Source organism: Mercenaria mercenaria, chromosome 4 (genome assembly GCF_021730395.1).
Source record: "Mercenaria mercenaria strain notata chromosome 4, MADL_Memer_1, whole genome shotgun sequence".
NCBI lineage: Eukaryota > Metazoa > Mollusca > Bivalvia > Venerida > Veneridae > Mercenaria > Mercenaria mercenaria.
In genome coordinates, this window is record NC_069364.1 from 32,493,773 (window position 1) to 32,521,438 (window position 27,666).

General features: G+C 35.8%; 1 protein-coding gene across 1 annotated transcript in view; it reads right to left on the minus strand.

Annotated features, from left to right (window-relative positions):
* Positions 1 to 27,666, minus strand: part of LOC123551405 (transcription initiation protein SPT3 homolog) — a 138,121-nt gene that overhangs the window by 44,130 nt on the left and 66,325 nt on the right. Inside the window, exons 3-7 of the mRNA XM_045340324.2 lie at positions 26,872 to 26,956; positions 20,036 to 20,122; positions 8,662 to 8,761; positions 4,907 to 4,981; positions 3,379 to 3,440 (exon numbers count right to left, since the gene is read on the minus strand). Coding sequence (XP_045196259.2) covers positions 3,379 to 3,440; positions 4,907 to 4,981; positions 8,662 to 8,761; positions 20,036 to 20,122; positions 26,872 to 26,956 — 409 coding nt within the window. The remainder of the gene's footprint in view (positions 1 to 3,378; positions 3,441 to 4,906; positions 4,982 to 8,661; positions 8,762 to 20,035; positions 20,123 to 26,871; positions 26,957 to 27,666) is intronic.

The window sequence follows — 27,666 nt, forward strand, 5'->3', positions numbered from 1 at the left end:
TTGAGCCGGCATGGCTGACTCATGGGTTCTGCACATCGTCTTGATGAGGTGATCATTTGACCCAAGTTTTATAAAATTCCTTCAAGGCGTTTAGGAGATATAGAGCGGACACAAAATGGCAGGCTCAAACCTTTGACCTTGAGTTGTGACCTTGACCTTGAACCGACAAGGCTGACTCTTGGGTTCTGCACATCGTCTTGATGAGGTGATCATTTGAACCAAGTTTCATGAAAATCCTTCCAGGGGTTTAGGAGATATAGACCGGACACGATTTTGTTACGGACGGACGGACGGAAGGACGGATGGACGCAGACCATTCCTATAATCCCTCCGCCACGGCGGGGGATTAATAAAGAAATGGGGATGGGTAAAAAGGGGGAGGGATGAAAGGGGGAAGTGTAAGTAAAAAAAAAAAAAAAAAAAAAAAAAAAGTGGAGGCATAAAAAGTGTGTTCATGATGAGAGTGTTTAAAAATTTCTATTTTTAGCTCTACTGGCCCCTAAAAGGGGCTGTGCACCCTCATTTAAATGAATTTGTCTGAAGACCTTTTAATGATACTACAGAACAAATTTGATGAAGATTCATGAAGCACTATACTGGATAGTGAAATAGGTCACATCTAAGAAAGCTGGAGCTGTGGACAACAGCTTTAGTCTGTTTCAAATGTATTTAGCAATAATAGAGACAGAGATAGTGTATCAAAACATTATATAAGTATCAAAGGTACATAACTTTGCAAATTCTGCAAAAGTAATGCACCATGTGTCATAACATGTGGCTAATAATGTGGAACAATATTTAAGTTTGAATCAAAACCATTTAGTAATAAATGAGATGGAGCAAAAGTTCATCACATCTTGAAAATGAAATAATACAATATAACATGCCAAATATCAAAGCTCTAGCTATTACGGCTTCAAAGAGGAAGATTTTCAAACTTTCTTACATGTAAGCATGTAGTATATATCCTATGTCACACTGGGGGGAGTGGTCATTTTTGACCCTAGGGCAATAATTTGAATAGTAAATGTAGAGAGTCAAACCCTGATTATGATATCTTCAAAGAAGAAGATTTTCAAAGTTTCTTATATAAAAGCATATAGTTTATACATCTCACATTCGGGGACATCGCCATTTCTGATCCTAGAGCAGTAATTTGAACAATTACAGTAGAGAGTCAAACCCTGATATCACATGCCAAATATCAAGGCTCTAGCTATTACGGCTTCAGAGAAGAAGCCTACTATACTACAGTTTGATAGCTGAAAACTATTTTTAACCATAGTGACCCATATGTTCAATGAACTGGAACCATGAATAAATTTGAAAGAGGGCTACCCAGAGATCTTTTGTGTAAAGTTTCATCAAAATCCATTCAATGGGTTTGGAGATGTCGTTCAAAGATTTTGTTGACTGCGGCCGTTCTTTGACGAAACAGAATAACTTGTATACGGTAATCTTTGTAAAATGTCACACAACAAACACTTGTGTAAAATTGTTTTAAAATTGGGCCAGCTGTTTCTGACAAGAATATTTTCAGAGTATCCAATATATAGGGAAAAGTGACAACTCCCCCTGGTGGCCATGTTTTATGACAAATAAAAAATAATCTGAACAATCTTTGTAGAAGGTCACACAAAGACCATTTGTGTGAAATTATTTTAAAATTCAAACAAGAATTTTTTTTAATTTCCACTATATACGTATAGAGAAAAGTGACCAAGCCCTCTGGCAGCCATGTTTTTGATGAATCAGAATAATTTGAACAATCTTTGTAGAAGGTCTTAAAGGACAATTTGTGTCAAATTATTTTAAAATAAGGCCAGCAGTTTTGTACAAGATGATTTTTAAAGTTTCCACTATATACACATAGGGAAAAGTGATGACACACTCTGGCAGCCATGTTTTTTGATGAATTTGAATAATTTGAACATAATTTGGTAGTTATGTAAGGACGATTTGTGTGATTCCAAATTGAACCAGCAGTTTAGGAAGAGATGTCATTCGAAGATTTTTCTATTTTAGCTCTTGCAGCTCCTATGTGCAACCTAACAGAACTGTCTGAACAACTTTGGTAGAGAACCACCTAGGCCAAGTTTTATCAAAATCCATTCAAAGGTTTTGGAGATGTTGTTTAAAGAAAACTGTTAATGATGGACGGATGGATGCATGCATGCCAGATGACGGACACAGTGTGATCACAAGAGCTCACCATGAGCACTTCGTAATCAGGTGAGCTAAAAAGTAATAACCCCCTCTAGAGGCCATGTCTTCCACAAATTGGAATAACTTGAATATACTTGGTATAGGGTCACCGAAGGAACATTTCTGCGATATCATTAAAAGTAGATTTTATAGAGACGGACATTCTGACCACGTTTTATGTAAATCAGGCAGATAACTGACCAACTTTTTTCAATGATTTTAACCTGGTGACCTAGCTTTTCACTCAAGTGACAAAATGTTTCCTAGAATTTAAATAGACTAACATTCTGAGTTTTATGAAGGTGAAATAGAAAATGTGGCATGCGGAGAGGTAACAAAATTTAACCTTGTGACCTATTTTTCTACCTCAGGCACCCCACTTTCCTACTCCACATAGACGTAATAGAGACAAACATTCTGATTAAAATCAATGATGATCAAACAGCAAATATGGCCTCTTAAAGAGTTGAAAAAAAGTTTTTCTATGATTTGACCTAGTGACCTAGTTGAAAGACCTCAGTTAACCCAGTTTTAAACTTAACCTATTCTTAATAGAGATGAACATTCTGGCAACTTTTATGAAGATCAAGTAGAAATTGTGGCCTCTAGAGTGTTAATAAGGTTTTTTTCTATGAGCTGACCTAGTGATCTGTAACAAATCAGCACAACTTAAGAAATTTCATACAGGGTTATCCAATAACATTGAAACTGAACCAGCTCTTTGAGAGGAAAAGCTTTTCAAAGTATTCCATAAAGTCATATAGGGAAACTAGCCCTACCCCCTGGGGGCCGTGTCTCTTAATTGAAAAAAAAGAGAGAAGATTTTAAAGAAGTTGTTAGAGGGTAACCGAAGTATAATTTCTATGAAATTATTTCAAACTGAGATAGCACTTTCAGAGGTGAAGATTTTCAAAGTTTTCCATATAGGGAACATTAGCCCCGCCCCCTGGTAGCCATGTTTTTAATGAAAAGGAACAATTAGAAGTAATTTGGTAGAGAGTCACTTAAGGTTCTTTGTTGTGAATTTATTTTAAAATTGGGCCAGCAGCTTTAGAGAAAAAGATTTTCCATATAACAGCCATATTGGAAAAACTAGCCCAGCCCCCTAGAAGCCATGTTTTTTTAACAAACATACCATGATGTTAAAGTTGACTAAACAAAAGAATGTATTACCAGTAATCTTTCATATTTTACATCATCTTTTGCCTCATCCTCAAATAAATCAAGAAGCTCTCCTGAAATATGAGATAAAAAACTTAACCCTTACCTTGTTAACTTAAAGTTATAATGAACTTATCCATCTTCCAATTTGGACAGTACCATTAACTGCTAAAAGGGGTGCTTACCAAACAGATACTGACTGAATGGCAAACAGTGCAGATCATGATCAGACTGCATGGATGTGCAGGCTGATCATGTTCTACACTGGTCGCAAAGGCAGAATCAATCGTGTCCAGCATGGTAAAGGGCTAATTACAGTTCATATTATCTTTTGCTACAGTAATTCACTGAAATGATTATGTGGCAGATGGTAGATTGAGATTTAAACTATACTTTATGCTACGTCACTTATATATAGGTCAGTCTGTAGCACTTGTCACAAGGAATGCGAGTATGTTATAAACTGGGTCAGTTATGTGGGCTGTAAGACAAAAAATTTTATTTATTAAGGTGACGGTCATCTGAAGGTCAAGGTCATTTATATACTGTTCTGTTAGTAAGTCTTGCCACAAGGACCAAGTAGCTAAATTTGGTCATTAATGAGGGCTAAGGCAATCTGGTTCGTATGGTTGGATGAAGGTCAGTGTCTTCAATATATAGGTCAGTTTGTAGATCTTGCCGCAAGGTTTGCTGAGTGTGAGTATGAACTAAATTGGGTCATTTATGTGGGCTGTAGGACCAAAAATGTTGTTTAACGGGTACCAAGGGTTTAAGTCAGAAGGTGGAGGTCATATGAGGGTCAAGGTCATTTATATACAGGTCACTTTGTAGGTTGTAAGTATGAACTAAACTGGTTCATTTATGTGGGTTGTAGGACCAAAAAATGTTGTTTATTAAAGTTTAAATACTATTTTCAAATTATTAGCAACAAATGCAGTTTCTGCATCATGGCTCCAATCTCAGCCAAATATATATTTTTTTATAGTCGAAAAATTTTCGCAGGTTGAACAGCACATGATGTCTTGTTTACTGTATAGTTCTGTAACAGTATAATTTTACTGAATGTTTCTCTTTGCTTACGACTGTATAGTTTACATTTCTACTTTATCAAAAGGAAGATCTCAATGTGAACAAATGCACAGAATCAGCATCCAGACATGAGTACACTCTTGTCATATATATGCAATCCCCTGTGATATAATTCTCAGGTTTATATTGATCTTAAAGCTAAAGGTCAACATAAAAATTCTTATCCCTGTGGAATATTTTGCAATGATTTTTTCAGATATTAACCAGGTTTTCCAAAAATATACAGTTACATATTGGTCACAATGCAACAGAAGATAACACTTCATGAATGTTGTCGTAAATCTTCCAACTTCCAGTTATGCACTTAATAGCATAGATCTTTCATACATCCCTCTAATGAAAACTCAAAAAGAGATTTACATCAGCCTCAAAACTGAATCTTGCAGTTTTTAAGTCCAGATTTCCAGATTAATCTATAATTTGATCACCCCTGTTAAACTTAGATTTATACCTGTTTGATCTATTGAAGACAAGAATTCATAACAAACTTTTCTCCTCTTTCCAGATTGATGTGGCTTTGCATCAGCTGCAACAGAAAAGTTTATGTGTTTTGATTGTTTGACAGAACAACCTGATACAATGTATCATAACTATCTTCAACTGTAGAAAGTCTGTGTTTCACTTCAAGGATAAGTTAACAAGAGGGCCATCAAGGCCCATAGGTGCTCACCTGCTCTTGACCATATGACCTTAAATGCATGACAAGATACTGTATCATGAAAGGTAACACCTTGGTGTGAAGAAGTTGATTAAAGATTTTTTTATTTTTATCCCAGGCCACCCATAAAACATTTTAAGTGTCACCTTTGAACAGATCTGAGACAGTTCCATACAGGAAGCTACAGAGCAGTGGCATAGTTTCTTACCTTAGGTACCCCACTTTTGAACTTGACTTAGATAAACATTCTGACAAAGACTTATGTTTATCAGAACAAAACATGCCTCTAGAGAAATAACAAGGTTTTTCTATGATTTGACCTAATTACCTAGTTTTTTCCTATGTGCCCAAGTTACAAATTTATCCTACATTTAAATAAGAGGCCCAAGTCGCTCATCTGAAGAGGACCTTAACAATCTGACCCTTAAAGGAACCAAACACCCCAAATTTAACAAATTTTTGAGAGGACCTTATAGTGATGCTACAGATCAGGTTAAATGAATATCTACTGAGTGGTTCATGAGTAGCAGTCACTAAAATGTATTTTTACTTTTAGCCCTAGCAACCCCTAAAAGGGGCCAAATGCCCCCATTGGAACATGTTTGAGAGAGGACCTAATAATGATCCTTCATACCAAGTCTGATGAAAATCCAGCATGCCATTCATTAGAAGAAGTTGTTTCTAGTTTTAGCTCTAGCAGCCCCTACAAAAGGCCAAGTGTCCTCAACTGAAAAATTTTGGTAAAGGGCCTTATAATAATGCTACAAATCAAGTTTGATGTTGATCCATCAAGTGGTTCATGAGAAGCAGTTTTTGAAGGCATTTTAATTTTAGTTCTAGTGGCGTCTAAAAGGGACTGACTACCCCCATTTGTATAAATTTGGGAGAGGACCTTATAATGATGCTACAGACCACAAAGGTTATACAAGTTTGGAGGCCAGTCAAAACCTGGCACAAAGGTTATACAAGTATGGAGACCAGTCAAAACCTGGCACAAAGGTTATACAAGTATGCAGACCAGTCAAAACCTGGCACAAAGGTTATACAAGTATGCAGACCAGTCAAAACCTTGCACAAAGGTTATACAAGTTTGGAGGCCAGTCAAAACCTGGCACAAAGGTTATACAAGTATGGAGACCAGTCAAAACCTGGCACAAAGGTTATACAAGTATGAGACCAGCTAAACCTGCACAAAGGTTTACAAGTATGCAGACCAGTCAAAACCTTAGCACAAAGGTATACAAGTATGAGACCAGTCAAAACCTGCACAAAGGTTTACAAGTTGGACCAGTCAAAACCTGGCACAAAGGTTTTACAAGTTTGGAGGCCAGTCAAAACCTGGCACAAAGGCTATACAAGTTTGGAGACCAGTCAAAACCTGGCACAAAGGCTATACAAGTTTGGAGACCAGTCAAAAACCTTGCACAAAGGCTATACAAGTATGGAGACCAGCCAAAAACCTTGCACAAAGGTTATACAAGTTTGGAGACCAGTCAAAACCTGGCACAAAGGTTATACAAGTATGCAGACCAGTCAAAACCTGGCACAAAGGTTATACAAGTATGCAGACCAGTCAAAACCTGGCACAAAGGTTATACAAGTTTGGAGGCCAGTCAAACCTGGCACAAAGGCTATACAAGTTTGGAGACCAGTCAAAACCTGGCACAAAGGCTATACAAGTTTGGAGACCAGTCAAAACCACCTGGCACAAAGGTTATACAAGTTTGGAGACCAGTCAAAACCTGGCACAAAGGCTATACAAGTTTGGAGACCAGTCAAAACCACCTGGCACAAAGGTTATACAAGTTTGGAGACCAGTCAAAACCTGGCACAAAGGTTATACAAGTATGCAGACCAGTCAAAACCTTGCACAAAGGCTATACAAGTTTGGAGACCAGTCAAAATCTGGCACAAAGGTTATACAAGTTTGGAGACCAGTCAAAACCTGGCACAAAGGTTATACAAGTATGGAGACCAGTCAAAACCTGGAACAAAGTTTATATAAGTATGGTGACCAGGCTAAACCTGGCACAAAGGCTATACAAGTTTGGAGACCAGTCAAAACCTGGCACAAAGGTTATATAAGTATGGAGACCAGGCTAAACCTGGCACAAAGGTTATACAAGTTTAAAGACTAGTCAAAACCTGTCACAAAGGTTATACAAGTATGGAGACCAGTCAAAACCTGGCACAAAGGCTATACAAGTTTGGAGACCAGTCAAAACCTGACACAAAGTTTATATAAGTATGGAGACCAGGCTAAACCTGGCACAAAGGCTATACAAGTTTGGAGACCAGTCAAAACCTGGCACAAAGGTTATACAAGTATGGAGACCAGTCAAAACCTGGCACAAATTTTATATAAGTATGGAGACCAGGCTAAACCTGGCACAAAGACTATACAAGTTTGGAGACCAGGCTAAACCTTGCACAAAGGTTATACAAGTTTGGAGACCAGTCAAAACCTGGCACAAAGTTTATATAAGTATGGAGACCAGGCTAAACCTGGCACAAAGGCTATACAAGTTTGGAGACCAGTCAAAACCTGGCACAAAGGTTATACAAGTATGGAGACCAGTCAAAACCTGGCACAAAGGCTATACAAGTTTGGAGACCAGTCAAAACCTTGCACAAAGGCTGTACAAGTTTGGAGACCAGTCAAAACCTGGCACAAAGGTTATACAAGTTTGGAGACCAGTCAAAACCTGACACAAAGGCTATACAAGTATAGAGACCAGTCAAAACCTGGCACAAAGGCTATACAAGTTTCACAAAGGCTATGCAAGTATGGAGACCAGTCAAAACCTTGCACAAAGGCTACACAAGTTTGGATACCAGTCAAAACCTTGCACAAAGGCTATACAAGTTTGGAGACCAGTCAAAACCTTGCACAAAGTATGGAGACCAATCAAAACCTGGCACAAATGCTATACAAATTTCAAGACCAGTCAAAACCTGGCACAAAGGTTATACAAGTATGGAGACCAGTCAAAACCTTGCACAAAGGCTATACAAGTATGGAGACCAGTCAAAACCTTGCACAAAGGCTATACAAGTATGGAGACCAGTCAAAACCTTGCACAAAGGCTAACAAGTTTGGAGACCAGTCAAAACCTTGCACAAAGGCTATACAAGTATGGAGACCAGTCAAAACCTTGCAAAAAGGCTATACAAGTATGGAGACCAGTCAAAACCTGGCACAAAGGCTATACAAGTATGGAGACCAGTCAAAACCTTGCACAAAGGTTATACAAGTTTGGAGACCAGTCAAAAACCTTGCACAAATATTATACAAGGTGGAGACCAGTCAAAACCTGTCACAAAGTCTATACAAGTTTGGACAGCAATCAAAATCTGGCAAAAAGGTTATACAAGTTTGTAGACCAGTCTGACAATGCAGGTTTGCAACTGGTAAAATTCAAAGGTGTGGTCACAAACAGCCAACAAGATGCAAGTATTTCTTAGATTGGTCCATTTCATTTATGAAGCAAATGACCCTGGTTAAAAATTGTCTTAAACAGATCAAAAATCACTACAGAGATAGATACCAGTCTCTGAATTTTCTTCATCATCAACACTAGCACTTCTGTGTATAGCAGCCTTCGTGTCTTTCATATCCATGTAACGTAATAGTCGACGCAACTTCACCTGAAAGATAAAACACTATTTACTGTCTGTGTGCAAACAAAATTTGTTCGTACACCCTTGGTGGTAAAATCTGAGAAATGGGAGTGTTTGTTAAAAATGAAATAGTGGGGGAACAATTCATGCTGTCAATATAAAAATAAATATCATGATGTTAAGATGATGTTTTAAATTATAAATTAACAATTTCTTGCATACTGAAACTGATCCAACTTTTTCGTCATTAAGTTTTCTCCTAATATCTCTTTAAAAATTTGACAGTATCATTGATATAATACATCTTTCTAAAGAACCCAGGAGTCGGAAATAAGAATAAGAATTTTCAAAATATCTTGATCAGTTTTGAATTAAGAAATAATTTATAGCAAAACCATCTTTGATTCTAATATGTCTTTTATTGTAAAATTTAGATCAGTTATGACAGAACTGTTTCTTTGTGCATGCACGGCACCAAATGATAGGTTGTCATACTCCTTTGTTTATACATGCCAGGACTGGAAATGGAAAAACATCTTGTAGAAGAGTTCAAATTGGGTGAAAATGATGGCACATTATTCTATTAAGCGAATAACCAACACTGTTGTGCAATATGGCATTTTGTTTTAAACATTGTATTAAGTAAAATATTCAATCAAATTTGAAAGCACTATGTAATAGCTATAGTATGTGTGAGAGTGTGTTACCAGGATATATCAGAGCTAGGGGTACATCGAGGGTATTTTTCTCTGCACATATCGTCGAGGCCGGTAGGCCGAGACAGATATGTGAAGAGAAAAATAACGAGATGTACCCCTAGCTCTGATATATCCTGGTAACACACGAGCACTACATATTATAACTGTTTTATCGCATAGTTTATCATTAAAATTTATATATTATTTTCGTTTAAATTTGTTTATTATTATTTTTACTATTTTGATTCCCTTTCTGCGCCTCGCTGACTGAAACACTAAAAATTCTGTTTTAGAAAATGTGTTCCCCAGATAAAAGTACCCAACAAATTTCTGCATTGGTTTTAAATCTTTGCATTTCATTGGCCAGACATATTGTAAAACTTGTTGTTTTGTTTGTAAAAAAATCAAAGAAAAAGAAACATTTGAGAAATCTCAGAATTTCATATATTTCATGTATTTCTGAATTTGGCAATAACTATCAAGTTTTTGAAATATTCTAGTTTATTTATTCTTTTACTTTATAAGTAGGTGTTTATGACAATTCTTTCTCTGTGAACTGTAAATTGGAGCTAAAATCATCTTTTCTTTGAAAGGAAAAAATTATACTCCCTTGATAGGACCTCAATAGAGAAAAAGTGTTCCGATATATATCGGAACAGTTTTACTGTGCTGATATATATCAGAACACTTTTTTTCTTATGAAACTCCATAGAGATTTCCGTGTTGATATATATCGCAACAGTTTTGTAAGATATCAGCACAGTTTTATAGTAATAATGTGTGTTACTATGTATAACATGCTGCAAAGATCAAAGGAAAATTGCCGCACTATGCGATAATTATAGATATCACGCTGACATGACATCAACATAATATTATTGTGATGACTTAAGCATTGCTAGTCATATAAGAACCTATCATCAAAAATGATTTTGGTGAGGTATTTTCCATTGTAAAATATCAGCCATTTTCAATACCAGACATTCTTAAAAGATCTGTTTAGACTTTACCTGTGAACAAGAACTTGTAGAACTAGTGATGGGCCGACAATCGGCGACAATCGAATAATCGTCGGCGTTGCATTCATGAGCGCGATCGCCGACTTCGCTTTTCCCTGACCGATTAATTACTTGGCATCCTAAAAGGATAATTTAGTTGTTTCTGACCTTTTTCTTTCTGGTATTTACGGTTCTTTGGGGGCAATTAGCCAAGGGAAACTACTGTACGTAAAAATGACTTCCTCCAAAGTGAGGTCTTCTGTAAACACCCAGATTTTGGAAGATATATGGCATATACAAAATTAAGCCGGGAAAACCATCAACCTAATCTCTTGACATTAGTATGGCAATATGCATAACATGCCGTAAGACTTAGGCAAGCATATTAGCAAAGGTATTTTCAATATCTTATTTTGTGGGACTGAAATCCAGTTGTTAGCTAAGAATTAATAAACCGTGCATACTTTTTTTGCTCCAAATAATTTAATAACACAATATCACTGGATAAGTCCCTGGTGAAATTAAGACGAGTACTTGATTTGAAGTTTACTATCTTCGCAAATATTTTACTTTTATGCTGTTAACTTACTTGTGTTTATGAAGGGATACAATAGAAATAGGATATTTGATGTCTGTGAAGATCATTTCTTAAGAAATGACATAAAAACATACACTGTGAGGTGAACTTATAAATATGCAACTAGAGTAACCGATTATCTGATTAGGCCAGCATTTTTTTATTTTCTGGTTTACGGGAGATTTTTCAAAAAGTCTGGGTCGGGGGGGACAAATAAAAATAAAAATAAAAATCCCAATTTTGAGGAGTCGACCAAATAAATAAAAATAAAACGTCCAAAAGGATGCAATTTTTTTATTTTTTGTACACCACAGAAAACGAAAGCTTGCAAGCTTAAATTGCATACACACTCACAAATGAACTATTCTGAACTGATTTATATCTCATCATCTCAGTATACTGTTGTTTTCTTTATGTGTAGCTTGTATGAATAATGCCATTTTCAAAGTCACCAAGGATATGTATTATTTGTGTTTTGTATGTATCTATTTTGTAGTAAAAATAGACTTATGGAAACATTTTTCATAAACTATACAGATACCACAATTGACATATCATAAGAACTTTGCATAATGTTTATTATATAAACATGGATAAAAACTGTTATTAAAATGGGGAAATGCAATGACTTCTTTAGGTCTGCATCCTTCATATATGCATATTAATTGGCCGGAGACGCAAAGTCTTAAAAGACAGGCATTGTCATACTAGAAAGCCAAAATTCGAAGTGATAGAAATTATAAATGCACATGTACTGGCTTTAAAATTAAATTGTTTTGGTTAAGTTTCACTGACTTGAATATTGTTTTATGTTTTGCCGATTGTCAGTGCGACCTATATTGTACAACAAGCCAAAACAATCTGAAATTTGGTTCAGCTAAAATGTGTACAAAGTACATGAAGTAACAACCTTATCTGTTGATGTTCAAACAACAGTATCGGAGATTTATAAGACTCCTTACTGAGATGGGACTTGGACTTAGTAAGTTAGGAGTCCAAAAAAACATTTATTACTGGATATGTCATTATGTGTTCCTCAGTGTCAAAGGCACAATTGTGACATATCGTGTCTGAATGTTTGTCCCAAACATACTTTCAAAGGGTCTTCTTACAGATTTTATTGGTATACTTCAACTTCTTCAAGTGAACAGGACTCATGAGAATATTGCTGGGAGTTTCATGTTTGATAATTATCTTTTGAGTTACAGTACCTGCAGCTAGAACTTTAGTCAAACTAATTTGACACGATCCTAGGAAATATTGAGATAATCTTTTCATATGCAGTGACTGGGAAACCCATGAGACATGAGCCATACTCACATAAAAATGAAAAATGTCTCATAAGTTTAAGTGCTGATGAGCCCTGTGTCATATGTCTAAATTGTATTGAATGCAAAAGGATGAAACTATTTAATAGTGCAAATCTTACACAAATGAATGTATTCAGTGTGCAGATTCAAAGTGCTTCCAGTGTTTAAAAACATGTTTTAACATCGTATTTTATTCTAGACTTCCATTTTTTGTCAGTTTTCAATAATTTTCTTTATTGACAAGCTGTTACAGTTTTAGTTACTATATTTGCTTTTTACTGAGAGCTTCTTTAATATGAAATGTGTACATACTACAATGCCAGTTCTTAGTTTACAAGTCGCAATTGTCCCATAGAAATTTCTGAATGTCACATAAGATTTATAAATGTCACATAATTTATTGTGTATGACGAGCCATTGTCCCATGGACAAAATTTCTTTCCCAATCACTGCATATGGGCAATTAATATCTCCACTCGGATTTGATCGCCTGTCAAACATATTAAACAACCATTAATCTGACTGTCCATTTATTTTGACTACATGTACATGTAGTTTGAATTTTTTATCACATGTAGCTTTGTCAAGCATTTGCAGGGACATGTACGTGTCATTTTACATTGAAATTGCACTTTGTTTTGAACAAAACTACTGAATATTGTGGTATTAGTTATTTTTTCTTCTCTAACCCAAAGACTTCAAAGTAAAAAAAAAATGTGTTTAGCAAGTTGATACTCACTTTTGCTTTTCCATTTTGTCATTTCTTTGGTTTCTTTCCTTTTTATCAATTGTGGTATTTTTCTGACAGTCCCACATGAATTTGATCGTTGTCCAATTATAATATACTGGTTTCTCAGTAGTTTCCGGACCCAAGTAGTTTTCCGGACCTTTTACATTTCGTGCTATATAGACTTTACGCCTTCATAAAGCATCTGGGTAACAATATCATATCATCTAGACCTTTGTTGACTTTACATAGCAGCGAAAACCTAGCATTACCAAACTTATTTATTATTTGAATATCCCGGTTGTTTTAACTTACTTTGATGTAATGTTTACACAAGAGGTTGTCAACTGCAGGGGAATTCCAGTTACAGTATGCATGCGCAGAAATTGAGGCCCCTTGAAGGTAAACATCAGTCAATTGATGCTCCCATTTACAGACGATACAGTAAAAACATTCCGATAGTAATAAAATAAAACAATGAAAGTCAGAAAAACATCGACCTATTCACTATACTATAATACTACGGCATTAAATTATCAATTAAAAATAGGAACCAAAATAGACAGGGATTTACCTACGATACCGTCTATCAATCAAATGTTTAGCAGCAGTGTCTATGCCCGTGTGGTCAGGGCGTTAGACTACCAATTTTGAGACCTGTCTTATTCTTTTTTTTATATAGAAAGTTGTTAATTATATAAAAAGTTCTTAATTTCTTCTTTGTTATATTACCAGTCCGGTAAATACGTGTGACTTTCCAAACGTCATTCAAACGTAATTAGACTAACTGTAATGAGTGTATTATAAATCTTGTATTTGTTAAATTCTTGAAATATACTTTTCAAATCATCATCACGCCTTAGAATTATGTTTTAATTTTGAATATATATAACAAAATCGGAAATGTTTGCTTTTACAGAAATGTTACAACTGTTACAATGAAAGGTCCGGAAAACTACACGGACTAACGGAGATATTAATGGAATTAATTGCCCCTTTCGAGGCCTCGTCTACATTTGTGTTAATGAACGCAAGTGTAATACGAATTTTGCATGGTGTTGACGAAGAACCTAGCTTTTTTCTGTGAAAATTTTATGTTTCTACTACGTTTTGTTTGAATGTTACTGGCAAAAAATAGCAATTCTGGTCCGGAAACTACTGGGAAACCAGTACAGACAACAAATCTCGTACATGTGATATGCCAGATTTTTCAACATCTGGACAGCGTTGATAGTGAACTGAAGGTCATTTTTCGTATGTGATTATTCCTTATGTTGAGCTTTCAGTGCTGTAAATTCTACTCAGATCCAATTTCTTTACAATACTTGTTATCTCTGCAAACTTATTCCAAAGATTATTGTCTGTTAACTTGTATATTTTTCCTATTTAATTTCACACAGTTTACATTCATGCAGGCTGCCATTTTTCATGCGTCTGCTGATCCTGATTAAAAACCTCTACCTTACAGTTAAACTTTTATTTTTGGCAGTAGCAATTATGGACGGTCGGCGGGTAAAATGAAAATTAAAGTACTGAAAATGACTTTTATTTTTATTTTGTTTTGTCAAAAAAAGGGTCGGCGCTCCCGTAAACCAGAAAATTAAAAAATGCTGGCCTTATATCCGATTAATCGAATCGGTTGGCTTGACCGATTATGCCGATTAATCGGTTGGCAAATCTAACCGATTTGCCCATCACTATGTAGAACACGAAATGCCCCCCTTGATGCATTCAGTAACTGCACAAGGAACAGAAATTATTTGGTCACTGTGCACTGAAAGTTTGACCCACTGACCTAAAATCAACAATTATGGGTCATTTACCAGTCATAAGTGACCTCCGTATCAAATGTGATCTTAGACCGAAGCATTTTCTAGTTATTTGGCAAAAAAGTTCTACTGTTCTGGGTCAATGTGACCTTGACCGTTGACCTCAAAATCAATAGGGGTCATCTGCTATTTCTTTCATTTGACCAGCTGACCAAGTTTTTGACCCAACATAACCCATATTTGTACTCTATCTAACTTTCATTAAGACAAACATTTTGATCAAATTTCATAAAGATTCACTGAAAATGTAGCCCCTATTGCATACACAAGGTTATTCTTTGATTTGACCAGGTGACCTAGTTTTTGTTTTTTCTGTTTTGTTTTGTTTTGAGTTTTTCAACAGTATTTCAGTTATGTAATGGCGGGCAGTTAACCTAACCAGTGTTCCTGGATTCTGTACCAGTACAAACCTGTTCTCCGAAAGTAACTGCCAACTTCCCCACATGAATTATCAGAGGTGGAGGATGAATGATTTCAGACCCAATGTCTTTTATCAAATCGTCATGGAGAACATACGTCCCGCTCGAGAATCGAACTTGCGACCCCACGATCGGTAGACCAACGCTCTCCCTACTGTGCTAAGTGGGCGGGTCCTAGTTTTTGACCCAACATGACCCATATTTGAACTTAACCTAGATTTCAACAAAACAAACATTTTGATCAAATTTCATGAACACCCTGCCTAAAATGTAGCCCCTATTGCATTCACAAAGTTTTTCTTTGACTTTACTGGGTGACCTAGTTTTGATCCCAGATGTCCCCTATTTGAACTCAACCTAGATTTCATCAAAACAAACATTCTGATAAAATTTCATGAATATCCAGTTTAAAATGCAGCCACTATTGCATACACAAGGTTTTTCTTGAATTTGACCGTGTGACCTAGTTTTTGACCCCAGATGACCCATAATCGAAACTGACCTCGATTTCATCCAGAAAAACGTTGTGATAAAATTTCATGAAAATCCAGTGTAAAATGCAGTCCCTATTGCATACACAAGGTTTTTCTTTGATTTGACCTAGCAACCTAGTTTTTGGCCCGTATTCGATCTTGACCTAGATTTATCAAGGCAACCATTCTGACTAAATTTTATGAACATCCAATGTAAAATGCTGCCCCTATTGCTACACAAGGTTTTTCTTTGATTTGACCGGGTGACCTAGTTTTTGATCCAAGATGACCTATATTTAAATTTGACCTATATTTAATCCAGACAAACATTCTGATCAAATTTCATGAAGACCCCTTATAAAATGCAGTCCCTATTGAATACACAAGGTTATTCTTTGATTTAACTTAGTGACCTTGTTTTTGATCCCAGATGACACATATTCAGACCTGAACTAGATTTCATTGCGGCAATCTTTCTGAACTAATTTCATGAAGATCAATTGAAAAATACAGCCTCTATCGCATACACAAGCCAAATGTTGACAGATGACAGACAGACAGACGACAGACAGACGGCGGACACCGGACATCAAGGGATCATAATGACTCAAAAAAAAATTCGCAAATGTAATTTTGCCAGACTTTTTTACATATTTCGATTGTTAAAGACGTCTTAAAATTTTAAGAAGATCTTACTACCACCCTCTGACAGCTTGATTTATATCTGAATGTTACGAAATAAAGTGGCAATTCAGGAAAAACAATGTAACAGATTACTTGGATCAATCGGTACAGGCATTGTAAACAAGAGGACCATGATGGTCCTGAATTGCTCACCTGTCCCCCACATGACCCAGTTTTGAACTGAGTATGACGTTGTTTTTTTCTATTATTCAACATAGTGACCTAGTTTTTGAGCTCATGTGACCCAGTTTTGAACTTGACCTAGATATCATCGAGATAAAAATTCTGACCAATTTTCATGAAGATCCATTGAAAAATATGGCCTCTAGAGAGGTCACAAGGTTTTTTAAAATTTGACCTACTGACCTAGTTATTGAAGGCACGTGACCCAGTTTCAAACTTGACCTAGATATCATCAAGGTGAACATTCTCACCAATTTTCATGAAGATCCATTCAAAAGTATAGCCTCTAGAGAGGTCACAAGGTTTTTCTATTTTTAGACCTACTGACCTAGTTTTTGATCGCAGTTGACCCAGTTTTGATGTTAACCTAGATATCATCAAGATGAACATTCAGGTTAACTTTCATACAGATCCCATGAAAAATATGGCCTCTAGAGAGGTCACAAGGTTTTTGTTTTATTTTACCTACTGACCTAGTTATCAAGGGCACATGACCCAGTTTCGAATCTGACCTAGATATCATCAAAGTAAACATTCTGACCAATTTTCATGAAGATCCATTAAAAAATATGGCCTCTAAAGAGGTCAAAAGGTTTTTCCATTTTTAGACCTACTGACCTAATTTTTGACCGCAGTTGACCCAGTTTCGAACTTGACCTAGATATCATCAAGATGAACATTCAGACCACCTTTCATACAGATCCCATGAAAAATATGGCCTCTAGAGAGGTCACAAGGTTTTTCTCTTATTTGATCTACTGACCTAGTTATTGATGGCACGTGACCCAGTTTCAAATTTGACCTAGATATCATCAAGGTGAACATTATGACCAATTTTTATGAAGGTCCATTCACAAGTATGGCCTCTAGAGAGGTCACAAGGTTTTTCTATTTTTAGACCTACTGGCCTAGTTTTTGAACGCATGTGACCCAGTTTCGAACTTGATCTAGATATCATCAAGATGAACATTCAGACCAACTTTCATACAGATTCCATGTAAAATATGGCCTCTAGAGAGTCACAAGGTTTTTCTATTATTTGACCTACTGACCTAGTTTTTGAAGGCACGTGACCCAGTTTTGAACCTGACCTAGATATCATCAAGGTGAACATTCTGACCAATTTTCATAAAGACCCCATGAAAAATGTGACCTCTAGAGTGGTCACAAGCAAAAGTTTACGCACGGATGGACGGACGGACGCTGCGCGAACACAAAAGCTCACCTTGTCACTTTGTGACAGGTGAGCTAAAAAAACCCAAATGAAGTTGGAACATGGCCCCTGTTGAGGTCAACAAACCATATCTACATTATTTAACATGATAGTTACTTACAGTAGTAGTGTACAACAATGAGAATTTCTGTTTGATATCTACTGCACATGGTACAAAAAGTCTATACTTGTAAGGCAGCTACAATAACCGTGGAATAATGTCAATGAACCATACAAAAATATCAATGCATACATTTATCATTGAGTAGATTATTTGGTAGGGTTTTACACATCCCCTGCAAAATGCAGTTCTTGAAATCATGAACACTTCAAACCATCAAAGAACTGTTCATGAACTAACCTTCAACAGTTCTTGATTTGTGTTCATCAATTTTTGGACATGAACTGTCCTTAAAAAGTGTTCATGAAGAGTTCACGAACTACTAATGAATCATAAAGAGTTCTTGAATTGTACATGATAAAAGGTTAAAGGAACAATTATGATGTAAATTTCTTGAATCTTTCATACATTACTCACGATAGGTAATTTATGAACTAATGAAGAATCATGTTCATGAACAGTTCACTGCTAGTTTATGAAGATAAAATGCACAATAAAAACTTATAGCATGAAGTTCATGAACTAGTCATGTTCAACAAAATATCAAAAACTATTCATGATCTGTTCATGTACATTAGTTCTTGAAGTCATCTTTCACTTTTCATGCACTGTTCATGAACATGGTATTTAAGAATGTTTCAAGAATTTTAGCCATTTTATCTTCACGAACAATTCATGAAGTGTTCATGAAGTCCATTCACGAATTATGCATGCTCTGTTCATGAACTGTTCATGAACAGTAACGTTTCATTTCACAGGGGTTGTATGAACACCAGAAAAAACAAGAGGGTCATGATGACCCTGAATCGCTCACCTGAGTATACTGAACCACATGTTTCAAATGGCAAACTGATGCTAAAATATTGGAAAGTAGAACAGTAGGTCACATTTATGGTCACTGAAAGACTGTTTAAAGATTGGTGTGCAAAACTGTACATGTCATTCAAATTTCAAGGCTGGATCTTAAACTAGAGTGGTCACAAGCAAAAGTTTATGAATGGACACAAGGACGACGTAGACCTACTGACCTAGTTTTTGACTGCAGTTGACCAAGTTTCGAACTTGACCTAGATATCAACAAGATGAATATTCAGACCAACTTTCATACAGATCCCATGAAAAATATCGCCTCTAGAGAGGTCACAACGTTTTTCTATTATTTGACCTACTGACCTAGTTTTTGATTTGATCTCAGTTCGAACTTGAACTAGATATCATCAAAATGAACATTCTGACCAATATTCATGAAGATACATTGAAAAGAATGGACTCTAGAGAGGTCACAAGGTTTTTCTATTTTAGACCTACTGACCTAGTTTTTGACCGCACGTGACCCAGTTTCAAATCTGACCTAGATATCATCAAGGTGAACATTCTGACCAATTTTCATGAAGATCCATTGAAAAATATGGCCTCTAGAGAGGTCACAAGGTTTTTCACTTTTAGACCTACTGACCTAGTTTTTGACCAGTTGACCCAGTTTTGAACTTGACCTAGATATCATCAAGGTGAAAATTCTGACCAATTTTCATGAAGATCCATTGAAAAATATGGCCTCTGGTGAAGTCACAAGTTTTTTCTATTTTTAGACCTACTGACCTAGTTTTTGACTGCAGTTGACCCAGTTTCAAACTTGATCTAGATATCATCAAGATGAATATTCAGACCAACTTTCATACAGATCCCATGATAAACATCGACTCTAGACTCTAGTTTTGGACCGCACGTGACCCAGTTTCGAACTTGACCTAGATATCATCAAGGTGAACATTCTGACCAATTTTCATGAAGATCCATTGAAAAATATGACCTCTAGGGAGGTCACAAGGATTTTCTATTTTTAGACCTACTGACCTAGTTTTGGATTGCACGTGACCCAGTTTCAAACTTGACTTAGATATCATCAATGATCAACATTCTGACCAACTTTCATAAAGATCCCACGAAAAATGTGACCTCTAGAGTGGTCACAAGCAAAAGTTTACGCATGCACGACGGACGCTATGCGACCACAAAAGCTCACATTGTCACTATGTGACAGGTGAGCTAATAATTGAATCCTATAATACCTTGTCCTTCTTCATTAGGAAGAGTATATCTTCTACTCCAATAAGTTTAGCCCCCCTCATTGTGGCTACGTCTGATGCTCTATACAGCTGAAACAATAGGGAAACGAAGACATTCTAAAACGAGTTTTTACATATGTGATACTGTAAATTTTAAGGTCAAATTCTTTTGGCTTATTTTAGGTTTTATTTCAAACATCAGGTTTTCAAATTATAATTATTATAGAAATGCTTGTTTATGTATGAATTACAATATCAGTATCTATATTAGTTCTTTAAAATGCTATTCTGATTTCTTTACATTAAATTGTTGTTACAGTAAAGAATTATTTCAATTTGTTATCAAAAGTGTAAATGCAGGAAATACTACTTTTCCTGTGGGCAGGAATTTATCTTTTTGTTGTTAAATTTTTTACTATGATAAAGCTGATTCTGTTTTGATAAAATGTAGACAAATATTTCATCTTAAAAGGACTTTAATCAATTTGGCTTCTGGACAATCTTAGATGTTTTAGCACTTTTATTGTTTGATAATATGTGTCAACTTTCATTGACAACTTTAGGCATTTTAAGAAATTCTCAAGATTTACTTATCTGTCAGATAAGCATTGTTTTTAATCTAGAATTTCATTGGATAATAATTTTAGGGTACACCCATTACTATCAGATTGGTTATTGTTTTTGGCAGAAACTTAAATAAAATGTTAGATTTTTTATTTTGAGGGGACTTGATTTTTAGACTTTAGGAAAGAAAGACTTGTATTGTTTGAGTGGCATAACTTAGCCACAGTGGCATAATTTAAGACTTGTATAACAGTCTGCCACACTCAAATATATGGAACATTGGAATACATTGAAACATATAGGAAAATAGTAAAACACAGGAATACAAATAATTAAAACAACTTGGCGGACTTTAAGAATAGTACAAGAGAAAATTGTGACTTAATGTTATATCATTGTTATTGTTATTGCTGAATAGAACACAGAATAAATTTATAGAAACTTTAAGAACTGTTATCAATCAACATAACTGTGTAAGCCCTACAGTCTTGGGCTGACCCCCCTGTCACTGGGCAGCTTGTTGTTTAAATGCGGAAAAGGAACCCACAGGGGCACTACCCGAGCTAAAACCCCAATTCCCCCCCACTGAACCAGCGAGACCCTGTGGGGCGCCCTACGACACATAACCCACAAGTCACAACAGACTGCAAGTGCTATAGCCAATACATTTTGAGGCAAATACAGGGACAAGAATATCAACAAGAGGGGCATGATGGCCTTAGATCATTCACCTGAGTTCTACAGCTCAAACATGTTTGTTTGGGTCTATTGATTTTAATTGGTACTATCCACCAACAATTACTAGCATTTAGGAGTGACCTGTCGCTTTTATTAATAGATTTGAAAGGTTACTGGAATAATCCACTTCAGTAAAGGGGTACCCTACTTTTTATAACTTACTTTTATAATAGATATTTAAAAGACTGTCTTCTTCGTCAATAAGACGCATTGGTGCAGTGGTAAGCGTGATGGCTTTAGAATCTAACTTATTTGAGTTCGAATTCCGACGGAGATCAATTTTATTTTTTCATTTTATATTTTTTTTTTCATTTTATATTTTGCTAACATACGTTTTAAAATGATGATAATGTTAAACATGTATTTGAATCGCATTACTTGTATCCTTTTGCTATTTTCGAATATAATATAGGTTTTTCAAATATCTTCTTGATTGTGAATTATTCAGCATGGTTGACAAAGCTCTTAACAATTTGGTCACTCAGCTGGCTGATGACACTGATTCGGAGGAAACTAACAGTTACACCAACAGCAACTGTGAAGATGCTCCATTGGACGCGTGTGTTTGAAATGTATAGAATATATTGAAATTGTACGAATGAAATAAAAAATGAAATTGAAATGATGAAATAAATTGTAATAAAAAAAAGACATGAAAATGTAAATAAAACAAATTCAATTATAAAACAAATCGCACAGTGTGGGATTCGAACCCACAGCCTCTTAATCGCAAAAGTTAAATCACTAACTAACAAAATTCCTCATCTGTACCAACTGAGCTACCGATGCAGTTTTAGTTTGTACATTATTTGAAATGTATTTATACTTTTAAAAACGTCAAATATCTTTCAATCCCTTATTTAATAAATGGAACAGTCTGGAAAATACAAATCTAAAAATAAAAACGACAGGTCACTCCTAATTGCTAATACTTGATGTTTACAAACCTGACTATAAATAGATTAATTAAAATGGGCAATAGGGAATTCAACATTTTTCTAACATGTTAAAACCTAAATATTTCTAGTTTTAGTACCAAATAACAAATTAACTCAGAGGTAAAGCATACTGTTCATGTTAAACAGATCTTTTGCCATGTGGGTTCGAAACTCAGCATCAACATTTAATTTTTATTTCATTTTTCCTTCAAGTGCTCTGTTACAACATGACAGAGAAATATTTAAATCAAACTGGAAGATGAGAAAGGTTCAGCATTCTATCAAAGATGATATTAATTAAATGCATGCACTTAAGTGAATAAAGAACATAATATTATGTTATACAAGAGCTCGTCGAACACGAAATGCCCCCCTTGATGCATTCAGTAATTGCACAAGGAACAGAAATTATAAGCTCACTGTAAACAAAACTTCTACTGTTCTGGTCCAATCTGACCTTGACCTTTAACCTATTAACCTAACAAGAGATCACAGAGTGACCTTGGTTTCTGACCATTGAGCCATTTTTTAATGTTCCAAATTTTAAGACTAGCTCAAGATCAAAATCAAGGTTAAATTTCATTTCGGTTCAAAACACTGTGCATGTGGTCCAAATTTGAAAACTGTGGCTTAAGAAGTGTGAAAGTAGGTCACTAGATCATTTTCAAGGTCAAAGTTCATTTCGGTAGACAGAACTATGCATGTGCTTCAAATTTGGAGGCTGTAGCTTGAGAAATGTGAAAGTAGATACTAGGTAAAAATCAATGTCAAATTTCAGTTCAGAACACAAATATATGCAGGCAGTCCAAATTTGAAGCCTGTAGCTTCAGAAAAGTCAAAGTAGGTCAATAGGTCAATCTCAACATCAAAGTTCATTTCGGTACACAAAGCTACGCAAGTGGTCCAAATTTGAAGGCTGTAGCTTGAGAAATGTGAAAGTAGGTCACTAGGTCAAACTCAAGGTCAAATTTTATTTCGAAACACAAAACTATGCATGTGGTCCAAATTTGAAGCCTGTACCTTCAAAAATGTGAAAGTAGGTCACTAGGTCATTAACAATGTCAAAGTTTGTTTCGGTACACAAAGCTATGCATGTGGTCCAAATTTGAAGGCTGTAGCTTGAGAAATGTGAAAGTAGGTCACTGGGTCAAAATCAAGGTCAAATTTTATTTCCGGACACAAAACTATGCATGTGGTCCAAATTTGAAGGCTGTAGCTACAGAAATGTGAAAGTAGGTCACTAGGTCAAGATCAAGGTCAACTCACATCAAGGTTCATCTTGCCACTTAAAATAATACATGTGATCCAAATTTGAATGATGTAGGTTGTAGACATGAAGATTCTAAGTTTTTCCCTATACAAGTCTATATGAACCATGTGACCCCCGAGGTGGGGCCATATTTGACCCTAGAGGGATAATTTGAACAAACTTGGTAGAGAACCACTAGATGATGCTACATTACAAATATCAAAGCCCTAGGCTTTGTGGTTTGGACAAGAAGATTTTCAAAGTTTTTCCCTATATAAGTCTATGTAAACCATGTGACCCCCAGGGCGGGGCCATATTTAACCCTAGGGGAATAATTTGGAAAAACTTAGTAGAGGACCACTAGATGATGTCATATACAAAATATCAAAGCCCTAGGATCTGTGGTTTTGGACAAGAGGTTTTTCAAAGTTTTATCCTATATAAGTCTATATACATAATGTGACCCCTGGGGTGGGGTCATATTTGACCCCAGGGAAATAATCTGAACAATCTTGGTACAGGACCACTACATACCAAATATCAAAGCCCTAGGCCCTGTTGGTTTGGACAAGATCATAAACCGTTTAACTGTTCCTGGCAAATGTGACCTTGAGCTTTGACCTAATGACCTCAACATCAATAGGGGTCATCTACTGGTCATGACCAACCTCACTATCAATTTTCTTGACAATAGGCCTAAGCGTTCTTGAATTATTGCCTGGAAACCATTTTATTGTTCCTGGTCACTGTGACCTTGAACTTTGACACACTGACCTCAAAAGCAATAAGGGTCATCTGCTGGTCATGACCAACTTCCCTATCAATATTCATGATCTTAGGCCCAAGCGTTCTTGAGTTATCATCCGGAAACCGTTTTACTGTTCAGGGTCACTGTTACCTTGACCTTTGACATACTGATCTCAAAATCAATAGGGGTCATCTGCTGGTTATGACCAACCTCCCTATCAACTTTCATGATTCTAGGCCCAAGCGTTCTTGAGTTATCATTCGGAAACGGATTGGTCTACATACAGACCGACCGAAAGATATACAGACCGACAGACCGACCAACATCTGCAAAACAATATACCCCTCCTTCTTCGAAGGGGGGCATAATAAAGACATATATGTAAATACAAACCATCAAAGAAAGGAACGAAAATATGGGACGAACAGGGAAAACAAACCAAAAAATCTGAAAAAAAAATCCTCTTGTGGATTTGAACTCACAAAACGATTTGCTTATATCCACTTGTTATCTGCATTTTACCCGATTGAGCTATGTTGCAGTATACTAACTGGACAGTGGATAGTGGATAGGTAAAAATGAAACAAATACTAGTATTTCACTATGGGGAATCACATGATCAAAATAATCTCTTAACCAAAATAAATCTATGAATAATATGAGATAATATTGAAGCAACTTTTGCTGTAAATCTAAAATATAGCCTATCATATGGCAACATACATGTATCCTAAAACTATATAGATTTCAATCATAATCACCTTTTGATTATCTGGACTGTCTGAGAATTCTTATTTTCCTTAGTGTTTGTAATTACAGGATATCTATCATTATTGTCAACTACATGATAATTTAACAATTTTCATTAGTCATGTGTTAGGCTATGTTTAAATCTCATATATTATTATGGTAGGAAATTTATTCATGTTCTTTAAAATATAACTTTGGTTAAGAGATTATTTTGATCAGTGATACTAACTTGTCCTCTCGTTACTGCAGAAATCACGTTATCATTGGGGATTAGTAGATGATCACCCAAGAAAAAGATTGTGTGAAATTATTTTGAAACCAAACATTCAAAATGTCCTCAAAAATACTTATAAGTCCCGCAAACTGGGGCCATGGTTTTCAGTAATCGAGACAGCCATCCTTGGTAGAATTCCTGCCAAGGAACAATGAAAGAAATTATATGAAGACTAATTTCATAAATTGCAATTTGGTAAGTTGGCACGTTAATTGTTAAGTACATCAGCTGTATATCATGGGAATTTTATTAGATGTCTTAAGTCAAAAATTCAAATTTCCCCCTTAGACTGCTGCAGCATATATTGGTGGAAATTTACAAGTAACTTTAGTCTAGTTTGTATAGATTTTTTTAAAAACTTTCCTATAATTCCATTTTGTAAAACTGACTAACTGCTTGAATTAACCTCAGCAGTTCACACAAGAACTCTACATAACAAGAGTGGTTTGTAAACCACACATGCCTCCCATAATGGGTTTTCCCATTTTCCATCCAGTGATCACTATGACATTGACCTTTGACCTACCAACCCCTAAAACAAGAGGGATCACCTGCTTTATAAGCCCAATCATGCAATCACGTCTGAGGATTCTGGGACATTTGGTTCTCGAGTTAATGAGCAGAAACCCTTCACTCTACGAATAGAGAGACTGATGCACGTGACCCCAATGTGCAAAGCAATACACCTCAGCTTCTTCGAAGGGGGCTATATGTAACTTACATGATTTATCAGTGGTAATTCATGTCAGATCAGGTTAATTGTTTTATTGCCATCAATCAATTTTCAATAGAATGTGCTGTTAAGGTTAATTGGCTTATTACAATCATGTAAACATATGAGTATCAAAATATATGGTAGCCCGCCCGCTTAGCTCATTAGGGAGAGCGTTGGTCTACGGATCACAGGGTCGTGAGTCCGATCCTCAGGTGGGGCGTATATTCTCTGTGATGATTTGATGAAAGACATTGTGTCTGAAATCATTTGTCCTCCACCTCTGATAATTCATGTGGGGAAGTTGGCAGTTACTTGCGAAGAACAGGTGTGTACTGGTACAGAATCCAGGAACACTGGTTATGTCAACTGCCCGCTGTTACATGACTGAAATACTGTTGAAAAAGGGCGTTAAACCCAAAACAAAATATAATTATCTATATATGGTTATTTATGCTGGCTGTAGGATCGAAAGTTGTTTATTAAGGTTTTAAGTTTGAAGGTGAAGGTAATTTGAGAGTCAAGATTATTTATATATTGGTAAGTCACAAGGAGTGTTGAGTGTGAGTATATGAACTATTTCATGGACTAAGGGACAGACAGATTGATGGACAAACACTATTCCATAATATGTCCTGTTTTTTCAAACCAGTTGTGTAAAACAGGCTGTAATTGGCATTATTCTGCCTATGTTATGCTGTCTTTTTTTACTCTGGCATGCATGAGACAAAACTAAGAGGGGTGCCTGAATAGAACTAATGATCTTCTGCAAGACAGCTGGATGGCTTCCTAACATGATTATCAGAGAAGGGCTTAATAAACTTGTATATACAGCTATTTTTGCTACATGTTGCATATCAAATTACCAGAGTTGTCATTTGCTGCTGAGTAATTTCCTCCACCATTATAGCCGACTCCTGTAATGGACGTCTGCAATCACCAAGTGCATGCCTTAAAATAAAAATTATATAAATGTTTAGTTCTAATAAGGCACAGGGAAACAAAGAGCTGAATATAATGATATGGACCTTCTGATAAAGAACCTCAAGCTATTATATATAAACCTGTCAAAGTTCTGTAATAGATATATCAGAAAAAAATGTTTGATCCCCATGCAAACTAGTAGTTCTCTGTAATTATTATTCAGTGAATTTATATCCATTATTGCATAACATCTTGGCAGTGTGGAAAGTACATAACAATAGGGCTGATATTTATAATGAGTAACCCTGACAACCATTAAGCAACTTTTCTGTTTCCAGAGAAAAGTAAGATAATTATCAAAGACCACATTGTTGCAGCTAAATGTCACAGTTAACCTCACTAAAGAATATTATATAGAGCTTCCCTGAAACATTCTGTTCAGGAGACAAGTTTCATTATTTTCCACCACACCAGGTTGTGTTACTCCACAATTTGTTATATTATGAATTTGCTAAATGTCAAACCATAATCTATAAATTTCCTTTCTTGACAATCAAGGCTGGAAAACTAGCATGCTAGGTCTTATTTTCACCAATCCTGTCTTTCAAGTATTCATATTTTCACCACTCCTGTGTTTCAAGCATTCATATTTTCACCAATCCTGTGTTTCAATCATTCATATATTCACTAATCCTGTGTTTCAATCATTCATATATTCACCACTCCTGTGTTTCAAG